Source organism: Hyposmocoma kahamanoa, unplaced genomic scaffold, assembly GCF_003589595.1.
Source record: "Hyposmocoma kahamanoa isolate Upper Pololo Valley unplaced genomic scaffold, ASM358959v1 81, whole genome shotgun sequence".
Taxonomy (NCBI): domain Eukaryota; kingdom Metazoa; phylum Arthropoda; class Insecta; order Lepidoptera; family Cosmopterigidae; genus Hyposmocoma; species Hyposmocoma kahamanoa.
Genome location: NW_020654080.1, coordinates 2,240,858 through 2,263,005, shown reverse-complemented (window position 1 = coordinate 2,263,005; position 22,148 = coordinate 2,240,858). Strand labels below are relative to the sequence as shown.

General features: G+C 35.1%; 1 protein-coding gene across 1 annotated transcript in view; it reads right to left on the bottom strand.

Moving 5' to 3' along the window:
* The window catches only part of LOC113234124 (protein embryonic gonad-like), a 120,083-nt gene extending 98,151 nt beyond the window's left edge, over window positions 1-21,932 (bottom strand). Inside the window, exon 1 of the mRNA XM_026469385.1 lies at window positions 21,852-21,932. Coding sequence (XP_026325170.1) covers window positions 21,852-21,929 — 78 coding nt within the window. The 5' untranslated portion in view covers window positions 21,930-21,932. The remainder of the gene's footprint in view (window positions 1-21,851) is intronic.
* Window positions 21,933-22,148: the final 216 nt, after the last annotated feature.

Genomic DNA, 22,148 nt, shown 5'->3' with positions numbered 1-22,148 from the left:
CATTGATATACCATCCATTTGCACTAAATGCTTTGCTCCTTTCTGATGCGTACGGCAAAGGAATGGAATACTAATCTGTATTTCCTGAGTACAAATTTGGGGCTATTTAAGGTTAGAGTGAATAGGCATTTTTTAGATAAACGCGTACTATTGTCGGTCATCATCGCTTAACATCAAGTGAGATTGTGTCCAAACGTGTGTCTATTATTTATAAAAAATATAAAAAACAATAATGTTCCAAACAACCACAACATTCACCAGGTCTCAAACTAGGGAGTTCTCGGTATAATGAGTACCAGAGAAATGGAATACACTCCTCTGCACTGCCCAGTACATCCAGTCCAGGGTGCTATTCTCGTATAGAGATCTCGTGCTGAGATGTCGTTCTCGGGCAAGTCGCGCCCTGTCGTACTAGCCCTACTATATAAAAAAATGTAATAAAAGTATGCAATTTTTTTATATCAAGGGATGGGACGAACACGTCGTGCGCCTGGTGGTAAGCGACACGTCTGTCCGTAGCAGATGAAATAAGAAAGAAGGAAAGAAAAATTTATTCAGTACCGTTCATTTTATATTGTACTTACAAAATAAACAAAAATTTATTAAAACTAAAATTAAGATAGTGAATGAGAAACCACTCAGCATGTAATTGATAAAGTTTGATTTTTTAATGATTTTCTTTTATACTTAGTTACCGCACGGACTTTTTGGTCACTTTTAAAAATTTTTCTTGGTATTGTGTGGAGCCCGTGGAGTGCGTCTCAGGCGCACCAAACAAACACCACACACGAGACACTGACATTTCTATGTACGCAATCAAATACACATAATTAACAAATAGTGTGTTATGCAATGACTAAATAATAAATATGTGAGATGTTTACCCAAATTTATGTATCATATATTATTCATAGTTTATGACATGTTCATAATTTATAAATATATATTATAATTAGATACAATCTTCAGTCTTTTGCATTGCAAGCATTGGTTTAAGACATCCAGTATATAACCATAAATAGAGACGAAATGTCATTTAATTCATTTGAAAACTATTCTGCCAAATCATTACTGTGACAACTGCGCTCCGATTGGCCAGCATAATGGACGAAAATTGCAAAAATACATATTTAATATTTAATTACCGATGAAATTTGATTCTGTTTGTTTTGTAATTAGATGTTTTGCTGTTTTTCCCACACCACCGATTAGAACAGCACGCCATTGTTAGAGATATTATCTTTATTACAATAAATATAGAATATTTTATTGGAATATACGGAGACGTACACACAGGTCAGTTGTTGATGCTATATATACTTCAGTGCAAATGAGATTTGATATTTATAAGTGATGTATCGATGATAAGTTACCAGGAATGTATGACCCTTATTTCGGCTCTATTTCTGGTTATATACTCGATGGTAAGACATACTGGAGTGCAAGAGAATATCAGAGCTTTAAATCGCAAACATCTCAGTGAAAGTACATAGATTGTAATCTAGCAATAAAGCCGCCTTCTGTTTTTTTTTGTTACGGGATTACTCCGGCTATTCGTGAATCGATTTTAATGACTTTTTTTTTGTTGGAAAGAGCGTACCTCAATCTTGATCCCATTTAAATCAACCTAATTTACCACAAATATTGTTTAGAAACGACTGGAATATAAACAACGTGCAAAAGCGATCAATCCTACATCAGCCCATGTTGTCACTTTTTTATGTTAACCAATAAAAAGCTCGCCTTGGTGTCTTTCTAACCGACTTCAAAAAATTCTCAATTGGACTGTATTTTTTTGAATTTATGTTACGCGATTACTTATTTGTGAATCGATTTTGGTGATCCTTTTTTCGTTGGAAAGAGTATTATTAGTCCCATTTAAATTGGAAGAAAATATTCTACCTCTAAGGGTGGCAAACTAGGGGATGAGTCCGATTTCGTGCACTTTCCGGTAGCCGATTTCAATAAAGCAAATGGATGTAATTCCACGAATTTTTGAGGTCGATTTTTTTATTACAAAAACAGTTATAATTTCATTATGTTTTTGTTCTGAAATTAATAATATTTCTGTAGCATGTATTATTAGATGAATTTATTAAGGCAGGCCTAAGAATTAAAGAATAAAACGACAATATCTTCACGCCTGGAGTACCAAAATCGTGTATCTCAGCGATTATTGAAAAGTGCGTAAATTACCGTTCGGATATCGTAATTCTGCGCCAATTACAGCCCCGAGTGAAACTCTGATTCCTTATAATTTGAATGTATTTTGCAAATGCGGTTGAATGGCGAAAATGCGTATCTCAAAAGTATTACATGTGCTGTGAACGTGCTATTGGAGTTAATAGATTTTACGTAATCATTTCAAATTCATTACCTGTCATTGTTGACTATATAGGAAAAAAAATTTTGAAGTGACCTAAAAGTCCGTGCGGTGTCTAAGTATAAATGAAAATCATTAAAAAAAATAAAACTTTAAACAATTACAAATTGGCAATTTCAATTTAGAATTAATGGCCATCTTTACTTATAAAATACAGCTAAGGCATATGCACACGGCGTAGTTTATACGCACCGGAAACGCGCATCATCTACACGTATACACGCCGTAGACGCGCGCGTATGTATCGCGCATTTTGAGAAAAGATAGCCTTAATTTTAGTTTTATTTGTTAATTTCAGTTATCTTTTTCAAATGGAGCTACATAAACTTCTAAGTGTAAACTTCAGTGGAGTACACAAGCTTCTTGCTTGCAACGCGATTTTTGCGCGTGTTTGATACGATTACGCGTTTACGGCGCGCGTCGTTGGCAAGAAACAAGTGAAAATCTGAAGGGTCTATGTCGGGTAAATACAGTGGACGAGGTAATACATTTCAACCTAACTTCAATAGTTTTTAACGGCTTTGAAAATATGTTGTTGTTGGCATTATTATTATGAAATATAACACACACTACATACTCTCATATCAGACACACTACTTACGATTCACCAGTTCTGGGCCTTTTTCACAAATTTAAAACATAAAACATTTCTGCTTTATTTTTAATGAAGAGAATAGAATAGAAATCATTTATTTCTACGCCACAACACAAAAAACACAGAAAGAAAGAAAATAACAAAGTAAATAAAAAACATAACAAAAAACAACCATATCGAGTTCTTAGGTTTTCGCGATTGTTACACATAGGAAATGAAACTATTTTTCCGGATTTAATTGCATTAATATTAGACATAACTGGTTGAAGACTGTACCACCTCAGTCAACCGTGACCATGGGACCTGTAAAGGGCCCGAAACGTCGGTTTGTTTGAAAAAACAAATATGCGCGATTTAAATCCGGAAAAATAGTTTAATTTCCTAAAAAACAATCAAGCAAACATTTGAATAAACATCCTCTGCGCGGCAGTGGCGTATGCCAGCGTTCAAAATAAATAGTTATTTGTTCAACAAGAGAGCAAAGTCGTTTTTTGGTGCGAGTGCTGTTTTTTAGTCCTGAGCAAGCGAAAGATTCTATAGTTGAATCACGAGCGTAGCGAGTGATTCAGAATTAGAATCTTGAGCGAAGCGAGGGACTCAAAAATACGAGCTGCAAAATAACTTTGCTCTCGCGTGATACATACAACTTTTCACCTCAGCAGCGAGAACATATATATATACTAAAGGGACAAGTAATAAAAACACGTCATGAAAGCAAATGCATCATTGTATCGTATTTGTATTTCTCACATAATTTATCTTTTAGATGAATTGACGAGTTTCCGAACGTGCACTCGTTCAGCCATTTTGTGGGGGTCTACTATGTAGCTTAAATATCGAAGTACGAATAAACCATAATTTTCTTTTTCCTTTTTCTTGTAATGAAGTGAAAGGGACGGAGCGACTGATTTTGAAATATGTCGAATTTGTATTAGACCCCTTCGCATTAAATGACAAGTCTCCACTTAAAAAGCAAAAAGCTACTTTTTCTCACGGAGTGAGCAAAATAAGGTTTTGCTCACTGATTTCACACAGCAAAATAGCCTTGTTCGAGCTGCTGAGGTGAAAATAATATTTTTAAACGACCACAGATAATAAATATAAAATTTTAAAAGGAAAAAGTTTTTTCTCTATTTCAAATTTATTAGTGGCAAAACCAGCACTGTCTTTTTGACCAATCCATTAATTATACGCGAAAAAAAAAACAAAATAAAAATAAAATATTCAAAGCAGCTATATTGAAAATAAATTAGAGAATGAGGTATTACACTGGATTAATGGTGGTGCAACTGAGGTAAGGGAAGGCTGCATAATATTTAATACAATCAATAATGATATTAATTTACATGCACTTAAGAATTTCATAGCAATATAATGATATGGAATATATAATATTAAAAGCGTCAAGACGTATTTCGTTATTGCCACTTATTGACTTACAAATAAATGGACGACGGGTCTAATACAAAAACCACGAAAAAAATGTCCCAAGTCAACCTATTTAAACGTAGTGACATGTAAAGGAATATGAAAAAGCTAAAACGTTGAATTTAAATTGTAATGTCATCGCATTACTGTCTAATTTTGCTTGCTTCGCTGTCAGTCGAACAAACGAAGACTAAAGCGTGAATGACGCTCTGTATACGATTTTAACGCCCTATAAGTTCGGACACTTTTTAGCGCGGACCCGACGTCCATATAATTGTAAGTCAATGTTGCTACTGATCTTTTTCAGTTAATTTGTATATTGAATTATGTCGAAAGGATAAACATCAATCATTATATTGATGGAGACCCGGGACTTTATTCCATCCCTAAATTGTTTTAGCGATTGTTTTCTTTTATTTTCAGTTTGTTTTTATTTAACATGTTTACCTTTCATAATTTTATCAAATTATAAGGATATGAGTATAGTCAGGTGAGGTAAGAAGAACATACTTTACTTTGAATAAAACGTTTTGAGCTCTAGGAAGAACAGAAAAAGGTTTATAAGAATTTTAAAGCACACTAAACATGCCTTTGTCATCAGCTTTACACGTTTTAACAATCAATATCGGAAATGAACTAACTTTTCTTAAGTGGTTTTGACCTAGTTATTCTGGTAATGCTTCTGTTTGGATTCCGTTGCTCTGGTACTTATAAGGAGTACAAAGGTTTCAAACAGGGGAACCCCTTGTTTGAGACCAGGTTGTGTAGCATGGCAGTATATCGGATGCGATGTGTGATAAACCTTTCTGTGAAATATATACAGAGTGTTTTTGTTAAATGGGACAGTATGGGGAAATCCGAAACTATTAAGTCTTTTTTGTGAAAACAATTTTGGTATAAAATTTTTTATTAAATTGATATTCATTTATTTTAATATGTGAAATTACTCCACTAGTTTGTTATAATTATTAATACAAAGATCGAGAACTCAGAAAAAATTCCTTCCTTCGAATCGACGTCTTCTAGCATACTGTGTTTGACGCTATACCAACTAAGCCACGGAACGTGCCAGCGGACATCACGAATTTTTCTATGTGTTTGTCGTCGTATCTTTGTATTTGGTTTTTTCAACGAGTTTTTAGCCGTAGCGCCATCTATGAGAAATGTTAAGTATTTCGTCACCCAATTAGAGTACCTTTACAGCTACCAGCCCTCGCTAGAGTTGTCGCTATTCATTGTATCTAAATTTTTATTCAATTGGTATTCAATTATTTTTTTATGTGAAACTACTTCCTACTCGTTCCGTTGCTTAGTTGGTATAGCGTCTGACACGGTATGCTAGAAGACGTCGGTTCGAATCCGGCCGGAACGAAGGAATTTTGGTATGGTCAATATTTTGGTCACACGATTAACCATAAAAATGAATAAAATTGATAAATTTTTTTGTGCTAATCGACTAAGTTTCATGAAGGGATTATTTCATTCTAAATTTACATGTTTTAACAATAATTACGCTAAATTCAATACTTACTGTCTGTACAACTGTCAAATGTCATTTTCTCGCCTTTTATATTTGGAGCATCGTAGCGACATCTCTTTAAAATCATTTACACTAATTTGTTAGTCTGTTGTATCGACTGGAAGACTATAATCGCTAAACTTTTTAAATTATTAGTTAAAGCTTCAAGTCCCTCTTCCCCTGGTATTCCTCTTACCCTACCTTACCCTAATACTTACTATGTTTTCTTATGATATCAAGTAAAGTTACAAATAAGTCGTCTGTGTTGATTATGTGATGTAAACAACTGACTTCGTATATTTGTACGTAGTTAGTACTGCATCTTGTGCTTTTCTATGTTTATCAACTGAGAAAATGAGTGGGGTGGCACTGCGCACGTGACCCTGAGATATAGTTGCAGAAGAGCTCCTGGTGAAAGTGTTCGTCCAGGGTAGTACTGCCACCTTACCTATTTCTGCCGCCAGGCAGTAATGTGAGCATTACTTACCGCAATATGAGCATACAAGAATCTGTCTAATATGTTGAATATTAATATTAGTTTTCATATCCCCCTATACTCTTCTTCGTAGCCTTTCTAAATATACACTTTTTACTTTGATTTATTACACCAAAACATATTCACAACCATTATTTTCACTTACAGTTACACTTGTGTATTCAAATCCACACATGCACTTACATATTCAATAGGTCCTTTAGATAAACTATTCACATTTTATTGCATTTATTATTTTAATGAAGAATTTCCCTCCTAGCCGTTTGTTAGATCTTTCATTACAAAGAACTTCTAGATTTAGTACCTCTCGGCAGTTCTGACTGAAAACCAGCGCCTTAGGGAACTTAGGCATATGCTGAATAAGCGCCATTTCACTGCTATAACAAAAATGTTTTATTTTTCCTGTTGTATTCAATCTGTATTTGTGTTATACTAGTGATAAAGTGTTTATCTATCTATTTATCTATCCACTGCGTTTCGGTTTTGAAGGGTACAGGTGCTGGTGAAATTACAAGCACATGGTATAACAGTGTCCTTCAGATCTGTTCGATTATGAATAGGCGTGTCGCTAACCACCAGGCGCACGACTTGTTCGTCCCGTCACTTGGTGTTATAAAAAAAGAAATTTCCCCGGACGAACTCTATCATTATGGAGCTCCATTGTTACTAACCTATTTACCTAAAGAATTAGCTAACATTCTTGTTTTATTACTTAACTTGTATAGTATATACCATATCCACGAGCTACATTTCCATACAAATGTTTGGAAAGATCAGGATCAATAGAACAAAAGTAACAATGAACGAAAATGATACGGAATTTTTAAATTTGAAAGCATTATTTTCGATGATTACAGAATTAGACGTCTTTAGTTATGATGTTTTGAATAAGAACCTTAACCTTTAGTATCGCCATTAATACTAAATATTTAAATTCAGCTCTATTATATACTCTAAATAAGGACTGTCCAAAATCTTAAGTGTCATACTTGATATGCGCTTGATTTTACCTAGGTCAGTTAATTGAGAAACATAGTAGTTAGAAATAAAATCTAATATTTAATATCTCGTAGCTGCTTCTGCATAACTTTTACATAAAAATAATAGTTTAATCACCAAAAAAGGATTGCTTCATCTTCGTTGCCTATAATCAGAAGTGGACTAATTAAAAAACATACGAAACTGGTGATCACGTAGTTTTGAAGCGAAATTTTCGAACAGATACGTCGTTACACGTAATGTTGTACATAGGAAAGAATTTATTACATAATTTTGTAACTATGTAAATAAATATGTTAAATAAAAAGAGAATAAATTTAAAAAATATTTTATTTATTATTATTATTAATACAAAGATCGAACACTCAGAAAAAATTCCTTCGATCCGGTCGGATTCGAACCGACGTCTTCGTCGAATCGACGTTTTCAACCTCACGAATCTAAAGATTCGTGAGGTCCGTTGATTCGTTCCGTGGCTTAGTTGGTATAGCGTCTGGCACGGTATGCAAGAAGACGTCGGTTCGAATCCGACCGGATCGAAGGAATTTTTTCTGAGTGTTTTTTCTGAGTGTTCGATCTTTGTATTAATAATTATAACAAACTAGTGGAGTAATTTCACAAAAAATAATTGAATATCAATTCAATAAAAAAAATTATTTAATATTTTATTTATTTTTAATATTTTTAAAAATATCGAACACTCAAAAAAATTCCTGCGAACCGACTTTGCAGGCACGGTATGATGAAAGCACTGGTTCGAATTTGTCTTAATATTAAATCATGGTGATAATTATAACAAGGTAGTGAAAGTAATTTTGGTTAAATTACAGGCACATGGGACTTGTCAACTTATGTCTCAGGGTGACGGGCACAGTGGCAGTGCCCTTGAGGTCTTTGCGATTTAAAGTTCTGAGTGGCACTGCAACTGTTATGGACAGGCGTGTCGCTTACCACCAGACACGCTTCTTATTCATTCCTTTACTGTATATCATAAAAAACGTTTCATGGCTATAAATAAAGGATGTAAGACTTTCTATATGTTTAACATAGAAGAAATGATATTATTTGAATCCCATGTGAGAGGTATAGGATCGCAGCAGTTTACAAAACAACATTTCTGTTCTTAGATTAGAATTCTGTATAATTTCAGAATAAGTAACAGGCGGTGCATAACCTGACAAATTAAGATTAAAAACAGATAAGATAAAAGTTGGTTGATTTTGATTATTTCCTCATCATCAGCCCATTTATACCGCCTACTGCTGGACACTCTCAGGCGAAGATGGAATTCCCACGTTTTCCGTGGATTCCGTAAATTTTGAAATTCCGCAAACTCAGCCCGGAATCAGTAGGTCAAACCATTAGGCTGCCGCGGCTTAATATGATAATTAAATTTTGTTACATAATAATGTGTACTCACATAAATATTGTCAATAATACCCGGAGAAACTACTGAATTGATTACGTAGAACCATGAAACAATTTCGGATTCAAGAAAGTTTGAAGAATTGTTTTTTATTTCAAATCAGCTTCGTGATCTAAGATCAAAACTAGTTTTGAAATTATTAAAAAAAAATGTCACATATATTTCCATTATTTATCCAAATAATTTGCTACTAAAAAACTACCGTAGAATTATGGGTAATAAACAAGTCACTTGAAACAATTTTAAGAACTTAACGACCGCAGGTCAACTCTTTCTTAAATATTATTTTTTCGACTAGTTCGTCGCTGCGGTTTTGATCATATTGCCTTATTGGAAATGAAACTATTTTTTCGGATCTTATAAGATTAAATGATTACCACTAATTACAGGTTTCTTACCACGGTATGACTTTTTATTTGCTCGATATTTCGGAACGGTTCTTTTTTTTAAATATCAAGTGACGAGACGAAGACAGAGCTTTAAATCGCAAAGATTTGAGGGGCGCTGCCACTGCGCCTGTCAGCTTGAGACAAACGTTGATAAGTCTCATATGCCTGCAATTTCACCAGCTCCCTTACTCTTCAAAACCGGAACGCAGCAGAAATAGGTAAGGTGGCAGTACTTCCCTGGACGAGCTTTTTCACGTGGAGCTCTACTGCTATATACACGTCATGATTACACGCTCCATGGTCATGGGTTGACTCTTCTACCAGTGACTTCGTATCATTTGAAAGTGCCGCAATGTTGTCTTCGGGAGGCCGTTGGGGCTGATACGCATTCCGTTCAATAACGGCCTTGAAACTATCCGCGCGCCTATCAGCGAATATGTCTAAGGTAGTGCAGAAACTTTACAACCCCAACAACGTCGCGAAGGCGTTTTTATACTGTACACGCAGAACATTCAAGGAGCGCTGAGGTAGCTTATCCACGGAGCATCTGTGTACAGAGGTGTACAGTCAGCTCTTAAGAGCGTATATGAATTTTTTCAAACAAACCAACGTTTCAAGGCCTTACTGTTCCCAGGGCTGCGGCTGACTCCAGTGTCTAGCAATCGTTGCGTTCACGGATGCACGGATTATCATACGATGATGGCACCAAATGTAGACGTTCTGTTTTTTTGTATTTGAAGGTACAAGATGCTAGGCGAAGCCTCGTACACTCTTTCTCCTAGACTAAGCAGTAGAAAGAGCTCATCCAGGGAAATACTGCCGCTATACCTCATTCTGCCACAAAACAGTAACGTGAATATTACTGGGTTCCGGTTTTTAAATTTAAGAGTGAAACTGCAAGACCATGACACTTGAGTTTGTATTGAATTCGCTAGTTTGTTATAATTATTAATAACTTACAAAAAATTCCTTCGATCCGACCGGATTCCAACCGATGTCTTCTAGCAAACCGTGGCAGATGCTATGCCAACTAAGCCACGGAACGAACCAGCGGACTTCTCGAATTTTTCTATATGCTTGTTTGTTGGATCTTTGAAATGGTTTTCAACGACTTTTTAGCCGTAGCGCCATCTATGAGAAATCTATGAAAGTTTTTCGTCACTTATTTTACACAAGTAGTATTTTGTATGATACTTGTCAATTTGTCTCAGGATGATGGACGCAGTGGCAGTGCCTCTCGAATCTATGCGATTTAGAGCCGACACTGGTATTGCAACTGTTACGGATAGGCGTGTCGCTTATCATCAGGTGCACGATTTGTTCGTTGTACAAAACGTTGTTTATTTCACGTAATCAAAATTCAGTATGTGCTCCAGCGAATTTCATACAAATTTGTGTAATTATTCAATGCTAATTGGAAAATAATAACACTGACAAACAGATCTACTTTCAAATTAAAATCAACTTGTCCGAAACTTTTTTTATTTGTAATATGATACCGTCGGTACTGGAGCAAGGGCATAATCGTCCAATAAATCGGTCCACGCCCACGCCCACGCGTGAACGGGTTGTTTGTTTAGCTGGTCATTTGAATAAATGCTTAATTATGTTAAACATCTAATCAAGGGATCCGCTGGTCCATAATAAATTTGTGGAAGCTGTTTGGGAACGTAAAATACGTTATACAAATTTTTCTTATGTTTCTAGTTTTTTTTCCGCTGCTCGGCGTATCAAGTAGTTGTGAGAGACGATGCCAAAATGAAATAAAAAGTATATACAGCTTCTGGGTACTTGGACGAAAAAATCCGTGGTAGTGACCCGTTTAACTCATCCGTAGAACAAAGATTTATGTGCAAGACTACTTGTTCTCATGATATAGTACATTTCGTTCGTTCTTCTTCGCTGTGGATGGCACATCGACCGTTGTTCGATTTTATATTTCCGAAACGAAATAAGGTATATAAATTATCAAAACACCTTTACATAGGCCTTAGTTTGAATAACGAAATTATGTATTTAGTCTCTTTCCGCTATATAATCACATCGGACTTTGTTCTTCGGATGAGTTGTATATTTACAAAGAGCAACCCCTAGAGTTTCTAGCTCATTCTTCTCAGGGGAATCTGCCTTACGAATCAACAGTAAAGTTTAATCAGTATGACGATTTGAAGTGTAATTTGCTTACCTATGAAGAAAAGATTATTTGATTTTGATTATATTCATAGGTTAACTTCAACATGTAACGCATATTGCTTGGTTAGCAATTACGTGTATATTTTATTGTAATTCAAATCTACGTTTTAGTTTTTTTTATGATACCAAGTCACGGAACGAACAAGTCGTGCGCCTGATGTTAAGCGACACGCCTGTCTGTAGCAGTCGAATTGCCACTCAGAGCTTTAAATTGCAAAGACCTGAAGGGCACTGCGCCCGTCACCCTGAAACATAACATCACAAGTCCCATGTGTATATAATTTCACCAGCACCAGTATCCTTCAAATTTGCAACGCAGTAATGCTCACACTACTGTTGGTGGCAGAAATAGGTAAGGTGCTGCTACTAGATGAAAGCTGAATGTGTCAATAACATACGTAGATTTTTGTCATCCAAAAATGCAGCAACTGCATAATACAAACTGTAGTACAGCCAGCACATGAAGCTCTATAGTCTATAGTTTTATTCGAATATCGCCTACAGAGCAATATGAAGTTTGATAATGCCGCCATCCGTACAAACTTTGTGTTTTATTATAGATTTAAACCTCGTAAATTTTGAATATTAAAATCTTATTATAGCACCGTAAATTTGCAAAGAAGACTGTCAATAGCAGCCGGTTTATGTCCATTCATATTTTTTTATTAATGAGTATTCCTCGATGTCACCCAACCGATATTAATAAAGACGTTTAATTTAATTAAGATAAAAAATATCGTTACTTAAGAACCTTAAGATGTTATATCTCAAAGACCCATTACAGATAGATCACTTCGTTAGTATCACACAAGTCTATGGGCGGCGTTGACCATTTCGGTTAAATGGACCGTGGCATTCATTGACTTACAATTATATGGACGTCGGGTCCGCGCTAAAAAGTGTCCGCACTTGTAAGGCGCTAAAATCGTATACAGAGCGCCAAACTCCGCTTTAGTCTTCATTTGTTCGACTGACAGCGCGATACTGCGATGACATTACAATTTAAATTTCGAATAGGTTGACTTGGGACATTTTTTTCGTGGTTTTTGTATTATACCCGTCGTCCATTTATTTGTAAGTCAATGGTGGCATTACTTCCCTGGACGAACTCTTTTGCAAGGTCGGAGCCCTGCTGCAGCTGAAGTATGTGATATGATGTGCCATATCTGCCAGATCTGGCATATATTTATATACATAACACGTTTATTGCCACATCCACGCAAAAACCGCGAAGTAAAAATTAAAAGTGATAACAACGAATGTAACTAAAAAAAGAACATTTTCTGTGTAATACAGCAAAGCCAAATGCACTGATTTTTAGCTGGCGTAGACGAGTTTTCTCTCGTTAATTCCTAAAGTAGCAGTAGTGGTAGCTTAGTTTAGCAGTAGAGCTCCTTGTGAAGGAGTTCGTCCTGGAAGTACTACCACCTTACCTATTCTGCCGCCATGCAGTAATGTGAGCATTACTGCATTCCAGTTTTAAAGGTAAAGGTGCTGGTGAAATTTCAAGGACATGGGTCATGTCATTTTTATGTCTTAGGTCTTTGAGGGGCACTTTTAGTTTTATCAGTAAATATCGCACACAAACTTGTGAAAATGTTTACAATTACTGACAATGCTAAGATTCACCTGGATGAACTAGAAGTAGTTTTTTTCCAAAGATCCACAAAGCAGGGATAAATATATAAGCACTGTTCTTTCACCGTCTATATCTTTATGTACATATTTTTCTTTTATAAATGCAACACTTTCTTTACACGAAAAACAGTGAAATTGTTATTAATATAATTTCCGAAAACACAGCAATCAGATAACAGCAATAAATGAAACAGAAAGAAAATACGAATTTGAATTTTTTTAACAATAGAAATTAAGATTTTATTCTGAATTAAACATAAAACAATGTAGTCAAACTCACCGCTTAAATTACAACTGTAATGTAAATTGGTCAGTTAACATAACTAACGCATTACACGAGAAGTATCAAGTTACATTCTATGTTCACTGTTTGTCACAGTATCACTAACGGTGACCAGTAATATTTGTTAGATTAATTTCTTTGTTGAATAAAGGCGACGAGTGATATAGTTATACATTTGCAGTGACAATTTAGCTATGTTAACTGTTTTTGAAATAGGTTTTGTGCCTATTAATGCCTAGTGAATTATATATGTGTGCAAACACTTTATTCTACCACAAAAACTAATATATTTTGAATATTTATACCTAAAAGTATTTCTTCTAACTAACTTTTGAACAGCTAAAAGGTTTAATTGATTCCTGATACGACGATAAAAAAAATTAAAAAAATATAGGAAAAAAGCTTCAGACGTAAGGTATTAACAAAAAGAATTCAATATGAGTAAATAAATTATTAACATTGTAGTTTCATGTTATGACAAGATAGTTTTTATATTACTAAACACTTAAAAATTACTACAAAACAAGTGAAGTTATATATAAAAAGAGCACGGCGCGTGTGACGCGATAATACGGTTCCGCCATGTTGCAACCAGCACAGACAAAAGCTGAATGCAGTAAAGTTTTACATTGCGTCGTTATATTATTATTATTTACTAGCAGTAGAGTTCCATATGAAAGAGTTCGTCCAAGGAAGTATTGCCACCTTATCTATTTCTGCCGCCAAGCAGCAATGTAGCTTTGAAGTTACAGACATATGAGACTTAACAACTTATGTTTCAGGTTGACAGATGCCGTGGCAATGCTTCTCAGATCATTGCAATTTAAATCTCTGAGTGGCACTGCAACTGCTATGGACAGGCGTGTCACTTATCACCAGGCGCATGACTTTTTCGTCCCGTCTTAGTTTATTTCAGAATCTAGTCTAAATAAAAGTGTTGGGCTTGCTTTTAACACAAAGCATAAATATTTAAATACTTTGTTTCGTATTGGAGGGTAGGTAAGAGTCAATACAAACCCGGACAGTTATAGACTGCTATAGTGAAAACGTTTTTTTTTTCATGTATTTTTCCTTCATGGCTGTACGTCCATCAGATAGTTACATAAGCATACAAAATGCCAGTAAAAAGTAAATACCAATAATTTACTACCTACACTGATAATTTATTCGGTAATCAAATATAAATCCACCGGCGACATTTAAAGCAGATTAACTCATGTCATGTCATCGATTTGTTCATCGACATTGATGCCATTTAACTTATAACTTGTTCAAGTTTAATCAGTTGGCAAAATATTTTTGCAACTTTGTTTTTACAGCTTTATTTTATTTTTAATACATCATTTAGTTGATCCATATGCGTACGCACGTAATTTTTAGGTTACTATTCTCTACTCAATTTCGGTGGTAATTATTATTTATGTATTCGTGTGTAATATCGTGATATATTAGATAATATTGCAGGATACAATGATTTAAACTTCCACAATTTTCACATATTATTTGATTTAAATTATGTATTTCAGGATACTACTCTCGAATATTAAATAATATTTGATGAAAATATTATAGAACATTTAATTAGTAAAAACCGAAATGAGTCATTTTCCACTGCGCCTGTCACTAAGACACAAGTTGACAAGTCAGTGATGACCTATGATTTCACCAGCACATTTCTTACCCTTCAAAACAGAAACGCAGAAATTTTCACAGTACTACTGCTGCTTTGAGGATTAACCAACTCAAGTATTGATGAATTATGCAAACGGTAAGAATAATTATTATAAAATGAGAAAAGATCTTCAATCTAACTGAAAATCAGTGCCCTGCTTTAGGGCACCACCTGTACAGAACTATGACGTATTTGGCTTGCTACGTCACACCCATAATGTTCTTTTTTTGATTACATATGAGTTGTTTATATTTATTAAATTTCATGAAAGTATTACTTGGCGGATGAAATAGGTGCGATGGCAGTACTTGGGTGAACTCTTTCACAAAGAATTCTACACTGCTGAATGTATAATAAATGTAAAAAGTGTCACGTGTTAACACAATATTTGATTGTGACTTTAGAAATCAGATAAATATGCCATCTAATGTACGCCAACTAAGTCATTAAACAAACCAGCAGATCTTACGAATTTTTTTATGTATTTCGATTTTTAGCAGTAGCGCCATCTGTGAGAAATTTATTTCTTCACTCAGAGAGGTAGATACCTTTAAAGCTACCGTCGCTGACTAGAGATGTTGCCTTAATTATTGTAATTTTCAAGTTTTTATTGAATTTCACGATGTTTTACTATCTTGATATATATTTTAGGTTTGCTAAGACGTTGGTTCGAATCCGGCCGGATCGAAGGAATTTTTTCTAAGTGTTTGTTCATTGCTATTAATAATTATAACAAACTAGTGGCGCAATTTCGCAATAGATAATTGAATATAGAAACTTGAAAATTATTGACACTTGCGTTACTGCTTATAGTACTTGTAACTGACACTTCAAAAGTTTTGTTTAGCATACGACCACTTTATTTTCATTGTGGCCGTTAATTAGTATTGTAACTAATTTGAATCGAAAATGACAATTTGTTAACTTTTATTTATTATTGCGATTAGTTTTCTAAATGAACACGATGGAATTTCATACGTTACCATTAAGTTTTCTAAGGTATTCAAATCGATAAACAGTTAGACGGTCCATTTAACCGAAATGGTTAACGCCGCCCATAGACTTGTGTGATACTAACCAAGTGATCTATCTGTAATGGGTCTTTGAGATATAACATCTTAAGGTTCTTAAGTACCGATATTTTTGATCTTAATTAAGTTAAACGTCTTTATTAATGTTGGTTGGGTCACATCGAGGAATACTCATTAATAAAAAAATATGAATGGACATAAACCGGCTGCTATTGACAGTCTTCTTTGCAAATTTACGGTGCTATAATAAGATGCCGGTTGATATTAAAAATTTACGAGGTTTAAATCTATAATAAAACACAAAGTTTTTAAGGATGGCATTATCAAACTTCATATTGCTCTGTAGGCGATATTCGAACAAAACTATAGACTATAGAGCGTCATGTGCTGGCTGTACTACAGTTTGTATTATGCTAGCTTTCATCTAGTAGCAGCACCTTACCTATTACTGCCACCAAGCAGTAATGTCAGCATTACTGTATTCCAGTTTTAAAGTGTAAGGGTGCTGGTGAAGTTACAGGCACATGGGACTTGTCAACTTACGTCTCAGACGCGCGCAGTGGTAGTGCCCCTCAGATCTTTGCAATTTAAAGCTCTGAGTGGCACTGTAACTGTTATGGACAGGCGTGTAGCTTACCATCAGGCGCACGACTTGTTCGCCCCGTCACTTGATGTTATGAAAAAAAGGTCTTTTGTCCTTATAGTCTTCTCAGGGGAATCTGCTTTGCTAATGAGTTAGTAGGGTTTAATATGATAAATTCAAATGTAAATTGCTTACCTTTAAATTAATTTTAATGTCACTTAGCTCTTCAGATCGTATTAAGTCTGAGTCAATCAAATCCAAGGATTTAGACACTTTGGGTGATATAATCGAAGAAAGACTTTCACTACAGCAGTGAAAGAGATCGTCTTTCTTAAAAAGGTTTCCTTATGGCATTGCCCTGATTAAATTCATTCATTCTTTTATCAATTAAAGAAAAACACGTTCAATTTTAATTTAAACAAATTTAATATTCACTCATTAGGTTCATTCATTCTTTCGTCTACTCATTCGTTCCATGCAAAACCCGTTCTTTTTAATTTAAATAAATTAAAGTTTCATTTAAATTTGATTAATATACCAATTGGCGTATGAATTAAACAATAAAAATAATTAATTTTTGATTATTGATATATGTATCTGACCTTGCTTTGCCTGTGGTATATGATATTTAAATCGATAGTCATTATGTATGTTAATAACTATGTAAAAGCTAATCGATAGGGCGTTACTGCTATATGAAGATGTATGAAGGATATAAAAATTGTCATTGGGGACATGATCTTTTTATTAATGACTTTATTTAAAATAAATAAGTACCTTTATAACGATTAAGAAGTTAAGGACATTTGCTCAATTGTGTAAATATAACTTAAGATATTTTTTGTAAATCGATACCGCCATTGAATACAAACTTTCTGGTTTTATTTTGTTTTTTGTTTCTTTTTTTTTCACAAAATTCGGGGAGCATAATATTAGTAACTAAACATGGCTGTTTACAAAAATAACTGAAAATGACCAAAAAACAAAGTTATCGTAGCTAGTGGTCATTGGGGGTATCAAAATATTTCAAGCGGTGGTAAGCCATTGGAAGAACTGTTGATTTTAAATTAAGTGGTCGACGGTTCGACTCCCTGTGGCGGCATTACCGATGACTTTAATTTCTATGTTAACAAAAATTATAATGCTTTCAACAACCTCACCAATTCCACGTACTTCTAGCACCAGAGCAACGGACTTCACTTCGTAGTGCTACTCAGAGCACCCAAACAAAAACCAGTTTAGAAAAATTAATTTCCCAAATTTTCTACCGGGAATCGAACCAGAGACCTCCTCATCCGGTGCCTATGGTGCAAACCGTTAAGCCACCGTGGTGATGGATGTGTTGATTTGTGCATAGCTTTTACAACCCTTGGAAAACGTGTAAAGCTAACTTGCATTGGAAAATGATAAAGGAAAGAATCGAAGTAAATACCATAATAAAAAAAAAAATCAAAATAGGGGTGTGATTTTTTTTCTGCAAACTGTACTTTTTAATAAATATCAAAATGGCATCTATGCCTACATACTATATAAAGCGATAGTTGATAACAATAACAAATGAAATAATTTAGTCCTACCCTCACCGTTCCTCCTTCGGTCGACTAGAAGGTCCGGAACACTACATCCTTATATCGTTGATATACCAACCATTCGCACTAAGCGCTTTGCTTTCTTCTTTTTGATGCGTTTTGCGATGCGATTTGGGGCTGTTCAAGGCTAGAGTGAATAGGCATCTTTTACGCAAACGCGTACCATCGTCGTTAGGCGACGTCACGTGAGATGGTGGCCAAGCGTGTAACTATTATTTATTAAAAAGAAACAAAAATATTACGTGACAAAATGTCCTTAAATATCCGGTAACTCAAGATAAAACTACATAACAAACTGCCATTATACACCCAAATTACCCGACGTAGAATTTAGAAAAAAGAAAAGAATCTTTATAGTACAAAATCCACTCTATAAAGTTGACCGATATTTTGACTTTGAATGAGTATATATTTTTGTGATCTTTTTTTATAACATCAAGTGACGGGACGGACGAATAAGCTACACGCCTGTTCATAACAGTTACAGTGCCACTCAGAGCTTTAAATTACAAAGATTTGAGAGGCATTACCAGTGCGCCCGTCACCCTGAAAAATAAGTTGTTCAGTCCCATGTGCCTGTAATTTCACCAAATGTGATATTGTGAATTGTGAAGTTACTCCACTAGTTTATTATAATCAATATTTTGATGTTATGCGTTATAAAAAAAATCTTAATTTCATAATTATCTCTAATGATATACCTATGAATAATTTATTGTTTAATTTATTTCATGAAAAAATATTACTATTTTACATTTTATATTTTCTTTAGCGAAGCCTTGAATTTAATTATATAATACATTTGTTAATAAATAATGACATGGCCTAAAAAGATGTTTTGTAATATTTTAGTCCTGCTAAATGTTACGGACTTCTGAATCTTTGAATCTATACATAAGTTTTAGTAGCATGAGAGCTCCTTGTGAAATAAAGTTCGTCCAGGAAAGCACTGCCACCTTAACCATATCTTGCAACTGTCATGGATAGGCATGTCCTTTACTATTAGGCGCATAACTTGTTCGTCACCGCGCTACTTGGTATCATAAAAAAAAAGACATCAATATGCTTTTACGGTCATCTAAATCCAAATAAAACGTTAAGGCTAACGAGCGAGTGGATAAACTAATAATGTACACCTGCCATCCTATGTTTCCGTTAAATCCGTTAATTTGTTATAATTATTAATACAAAGATCGAACACTCAGAAAAAACACTCAGAAAAAATTCCTCCGATCCGGTCGGATTCGAACCGACGTCTTCTTGCATACCGTGCCAGACGCTATACCAACTAAGCCACGGAACGAACCAACGGACCTCACGAATTTCTCTATGTGCTTGCGTCGTGTCTTTGTACTTGGTCTTTCAACGACTTTTTAGTCGTAGCGACATCTATGAGAAATCTGTTACAGATTTATCACCCAGTTAGTACCTTTACAGCTACCAGTCCTGGCGAGAGATGTCGCTATTCACTGTGTTAATTAAATTTTTATTGAATTGATATTCAATTATTTTTGTGAAATTACTCCACTAGTTTGTTATGATTATTAATACAAAAATCGAATACTCAGAAAAAACACTCAGAAAAAATCCGTTAATTTGTTTTTAAATTATTCAACAACATAGGCCTAAACACTGTAGAGCTCCAGCTATTTACCACTCCGAGAATCGAGTACGTATCGATCGTTTATCTATTGTGATTTATATTATCGACTGTGGTGACGACAACTCGTCGGTTTACCCTATTGAACAGTCAATCTTCAGTTTAAAATGTTTGCGTTTACACTGGCTGCAGTTTTAATGTAGGCAGATGTAGATGGGCGGGGAAATGGAACGTGGGTAAAAGGTACACGAAGATCGCCACTTACCCATGTTGCTTAGAACAGGACGTAGACAAAAATAGACAGAGGTATGTTGAGATGGTTTAGGTGAGTTGGAAAAGGACGGCCAAAGAGGTCGTTCTCGGGTAAAATTAAGAATGAACACGTAAGGGAGAAGTTTAGCTTTTTAGTAGGGTAACTTGATACAAACATTGCTGCGCGGCTTGTATGTATACACGCTTGTACGTGTATCTTCTCATAATAACACATGGACAACCCTAATGGTTTGTAAGGCTGGGGAAGCTTCTCCAACGCTCGACGCCAGTCTATCTCGAAAATTAATCAAACTTAAAAGGCAAGAGCTTCATATTCTAACTGCCACTCTAGTCATGGTCCATACAATAAAACCCTTTTCAATTTAGGTATAATAGACAGCCTTCTATGCAGAGCGTGTTTGGAGGAGGAGGAAACGACTGCGCACATCTACTATAGTGCTCCAGCGTGGAGTGCCGAGGTCACTCCCTTAAAGTCCTGAGCAAACCGAGGAGGTTGGTAAGTTTATGATTCTTGGAGGAGCTTGGGTGGTACAAGTAGGACCCTGCACACCCACCACATGCAAAATAGGCATCTGGATGTCGAGTTGCGGACACCAGCCCGTTATACTATGTGCTAAGTATGAAGATGTGTGCGCGTCCGTCGCGCTACTTGTACAGACGTAGGACACTTTGCAAAATCTCGTAGTGCACTTGCGTTGCATAGCGCGGGTATAATAAATGGATCGGTATTACACATCGAGCTTTAGAAAACGCCAATCGCCTCAATTCGGCTTCATAGAGCGTTGTCTCTGTCACTCATGTCTGTGTCATAGAATGTGTAAGAACAATATCTAAAAGAAATCAGAAAGTTACAAATTAGGCTGATAAACATTTAGTATCCAAAAAAGTACAATGGCACAGAATACAATAACTTATTTAGTCACCGCAAGGTCATGCCAATGCTCTTAATTTCTAGAGCAGATATTTAATAGTGTCGGAAAATTACTATAGTAATAGTTGTAAAGTTATGCTTAAGAATACGTACATGACAAACAGAGTAAGGCAGGGTATACTAGTGCATTTTAAAGCAAATAACTATTATTGAAAAAGATGTAACGGTATTTAGTTCCAAAAATATATAACGCCATTAATTGGCTCAGGAATGACTCAAAATTAAGTAAACAAGCACAAGGTAACCAAAGGTACCACTTAATGTAATTTTTATATTTTATTTAGTATAATTAACACTTATTTAATGTTATATATAATAAAGTATGTGTAATTAAGTAAGAGTGCACATATCTCAAGGAAACTGCAGCTGTTTGGCGACTTTTAGAAAAGAAATTTCCTGCTGTATTTTTCTTGAGCAATAAATTTAAAAAAGTACATTTTCATCTATATCAACCGAATTTATCGACGAGAAATAGATTATTGTAAACACACAGTGAAATCTATTTATACAAGTCATTGACTTACAATTATATGGACGTCGGGTCCGCGCTAATAAGTGTCCGAACTTATAGGGCGTTAAAATCGTATACAGAGCGTCATTCACGCTTTAGTCTTCGTTTGTTCGACTGACAGCGAAGCATGCAAAATTAGACAGTACTGCGATGACATTACAATTTAAATTCAACGTTTTAGCTTTTTCATATTCCTTTACATGTCACTACGTTTAAATAGGTTGACTTGGGACATGTTTTTCGTGGTTTTTGTATTAGACCCGTCGTCCATTTATTTGTAAGTCAATGATACTAGTAATAAAAACAAATTACCTTGCACCCTTCACACGTGAAGGCTCCAAAGTGAAAGCCTGCTGCAGGTTCACCACACACTTTACACTGTTGGTTCATCTGTAACAATGAAATAATCATTCTAGATGGTTTTGGAACAGTTATATCCGCTCACACGATACATGCAGCCGTAGACGCATACCACACCTAGAGGTGCCGGTGATGATTTTATACCGATTTATCGGATATCGAAGTTATAACAGATAAAAGAACTAATATTAATTGCTATTTCGGTAACTACTCTAGCAAACCATAAAGTTTTTAATGCCTAGGTCTGTC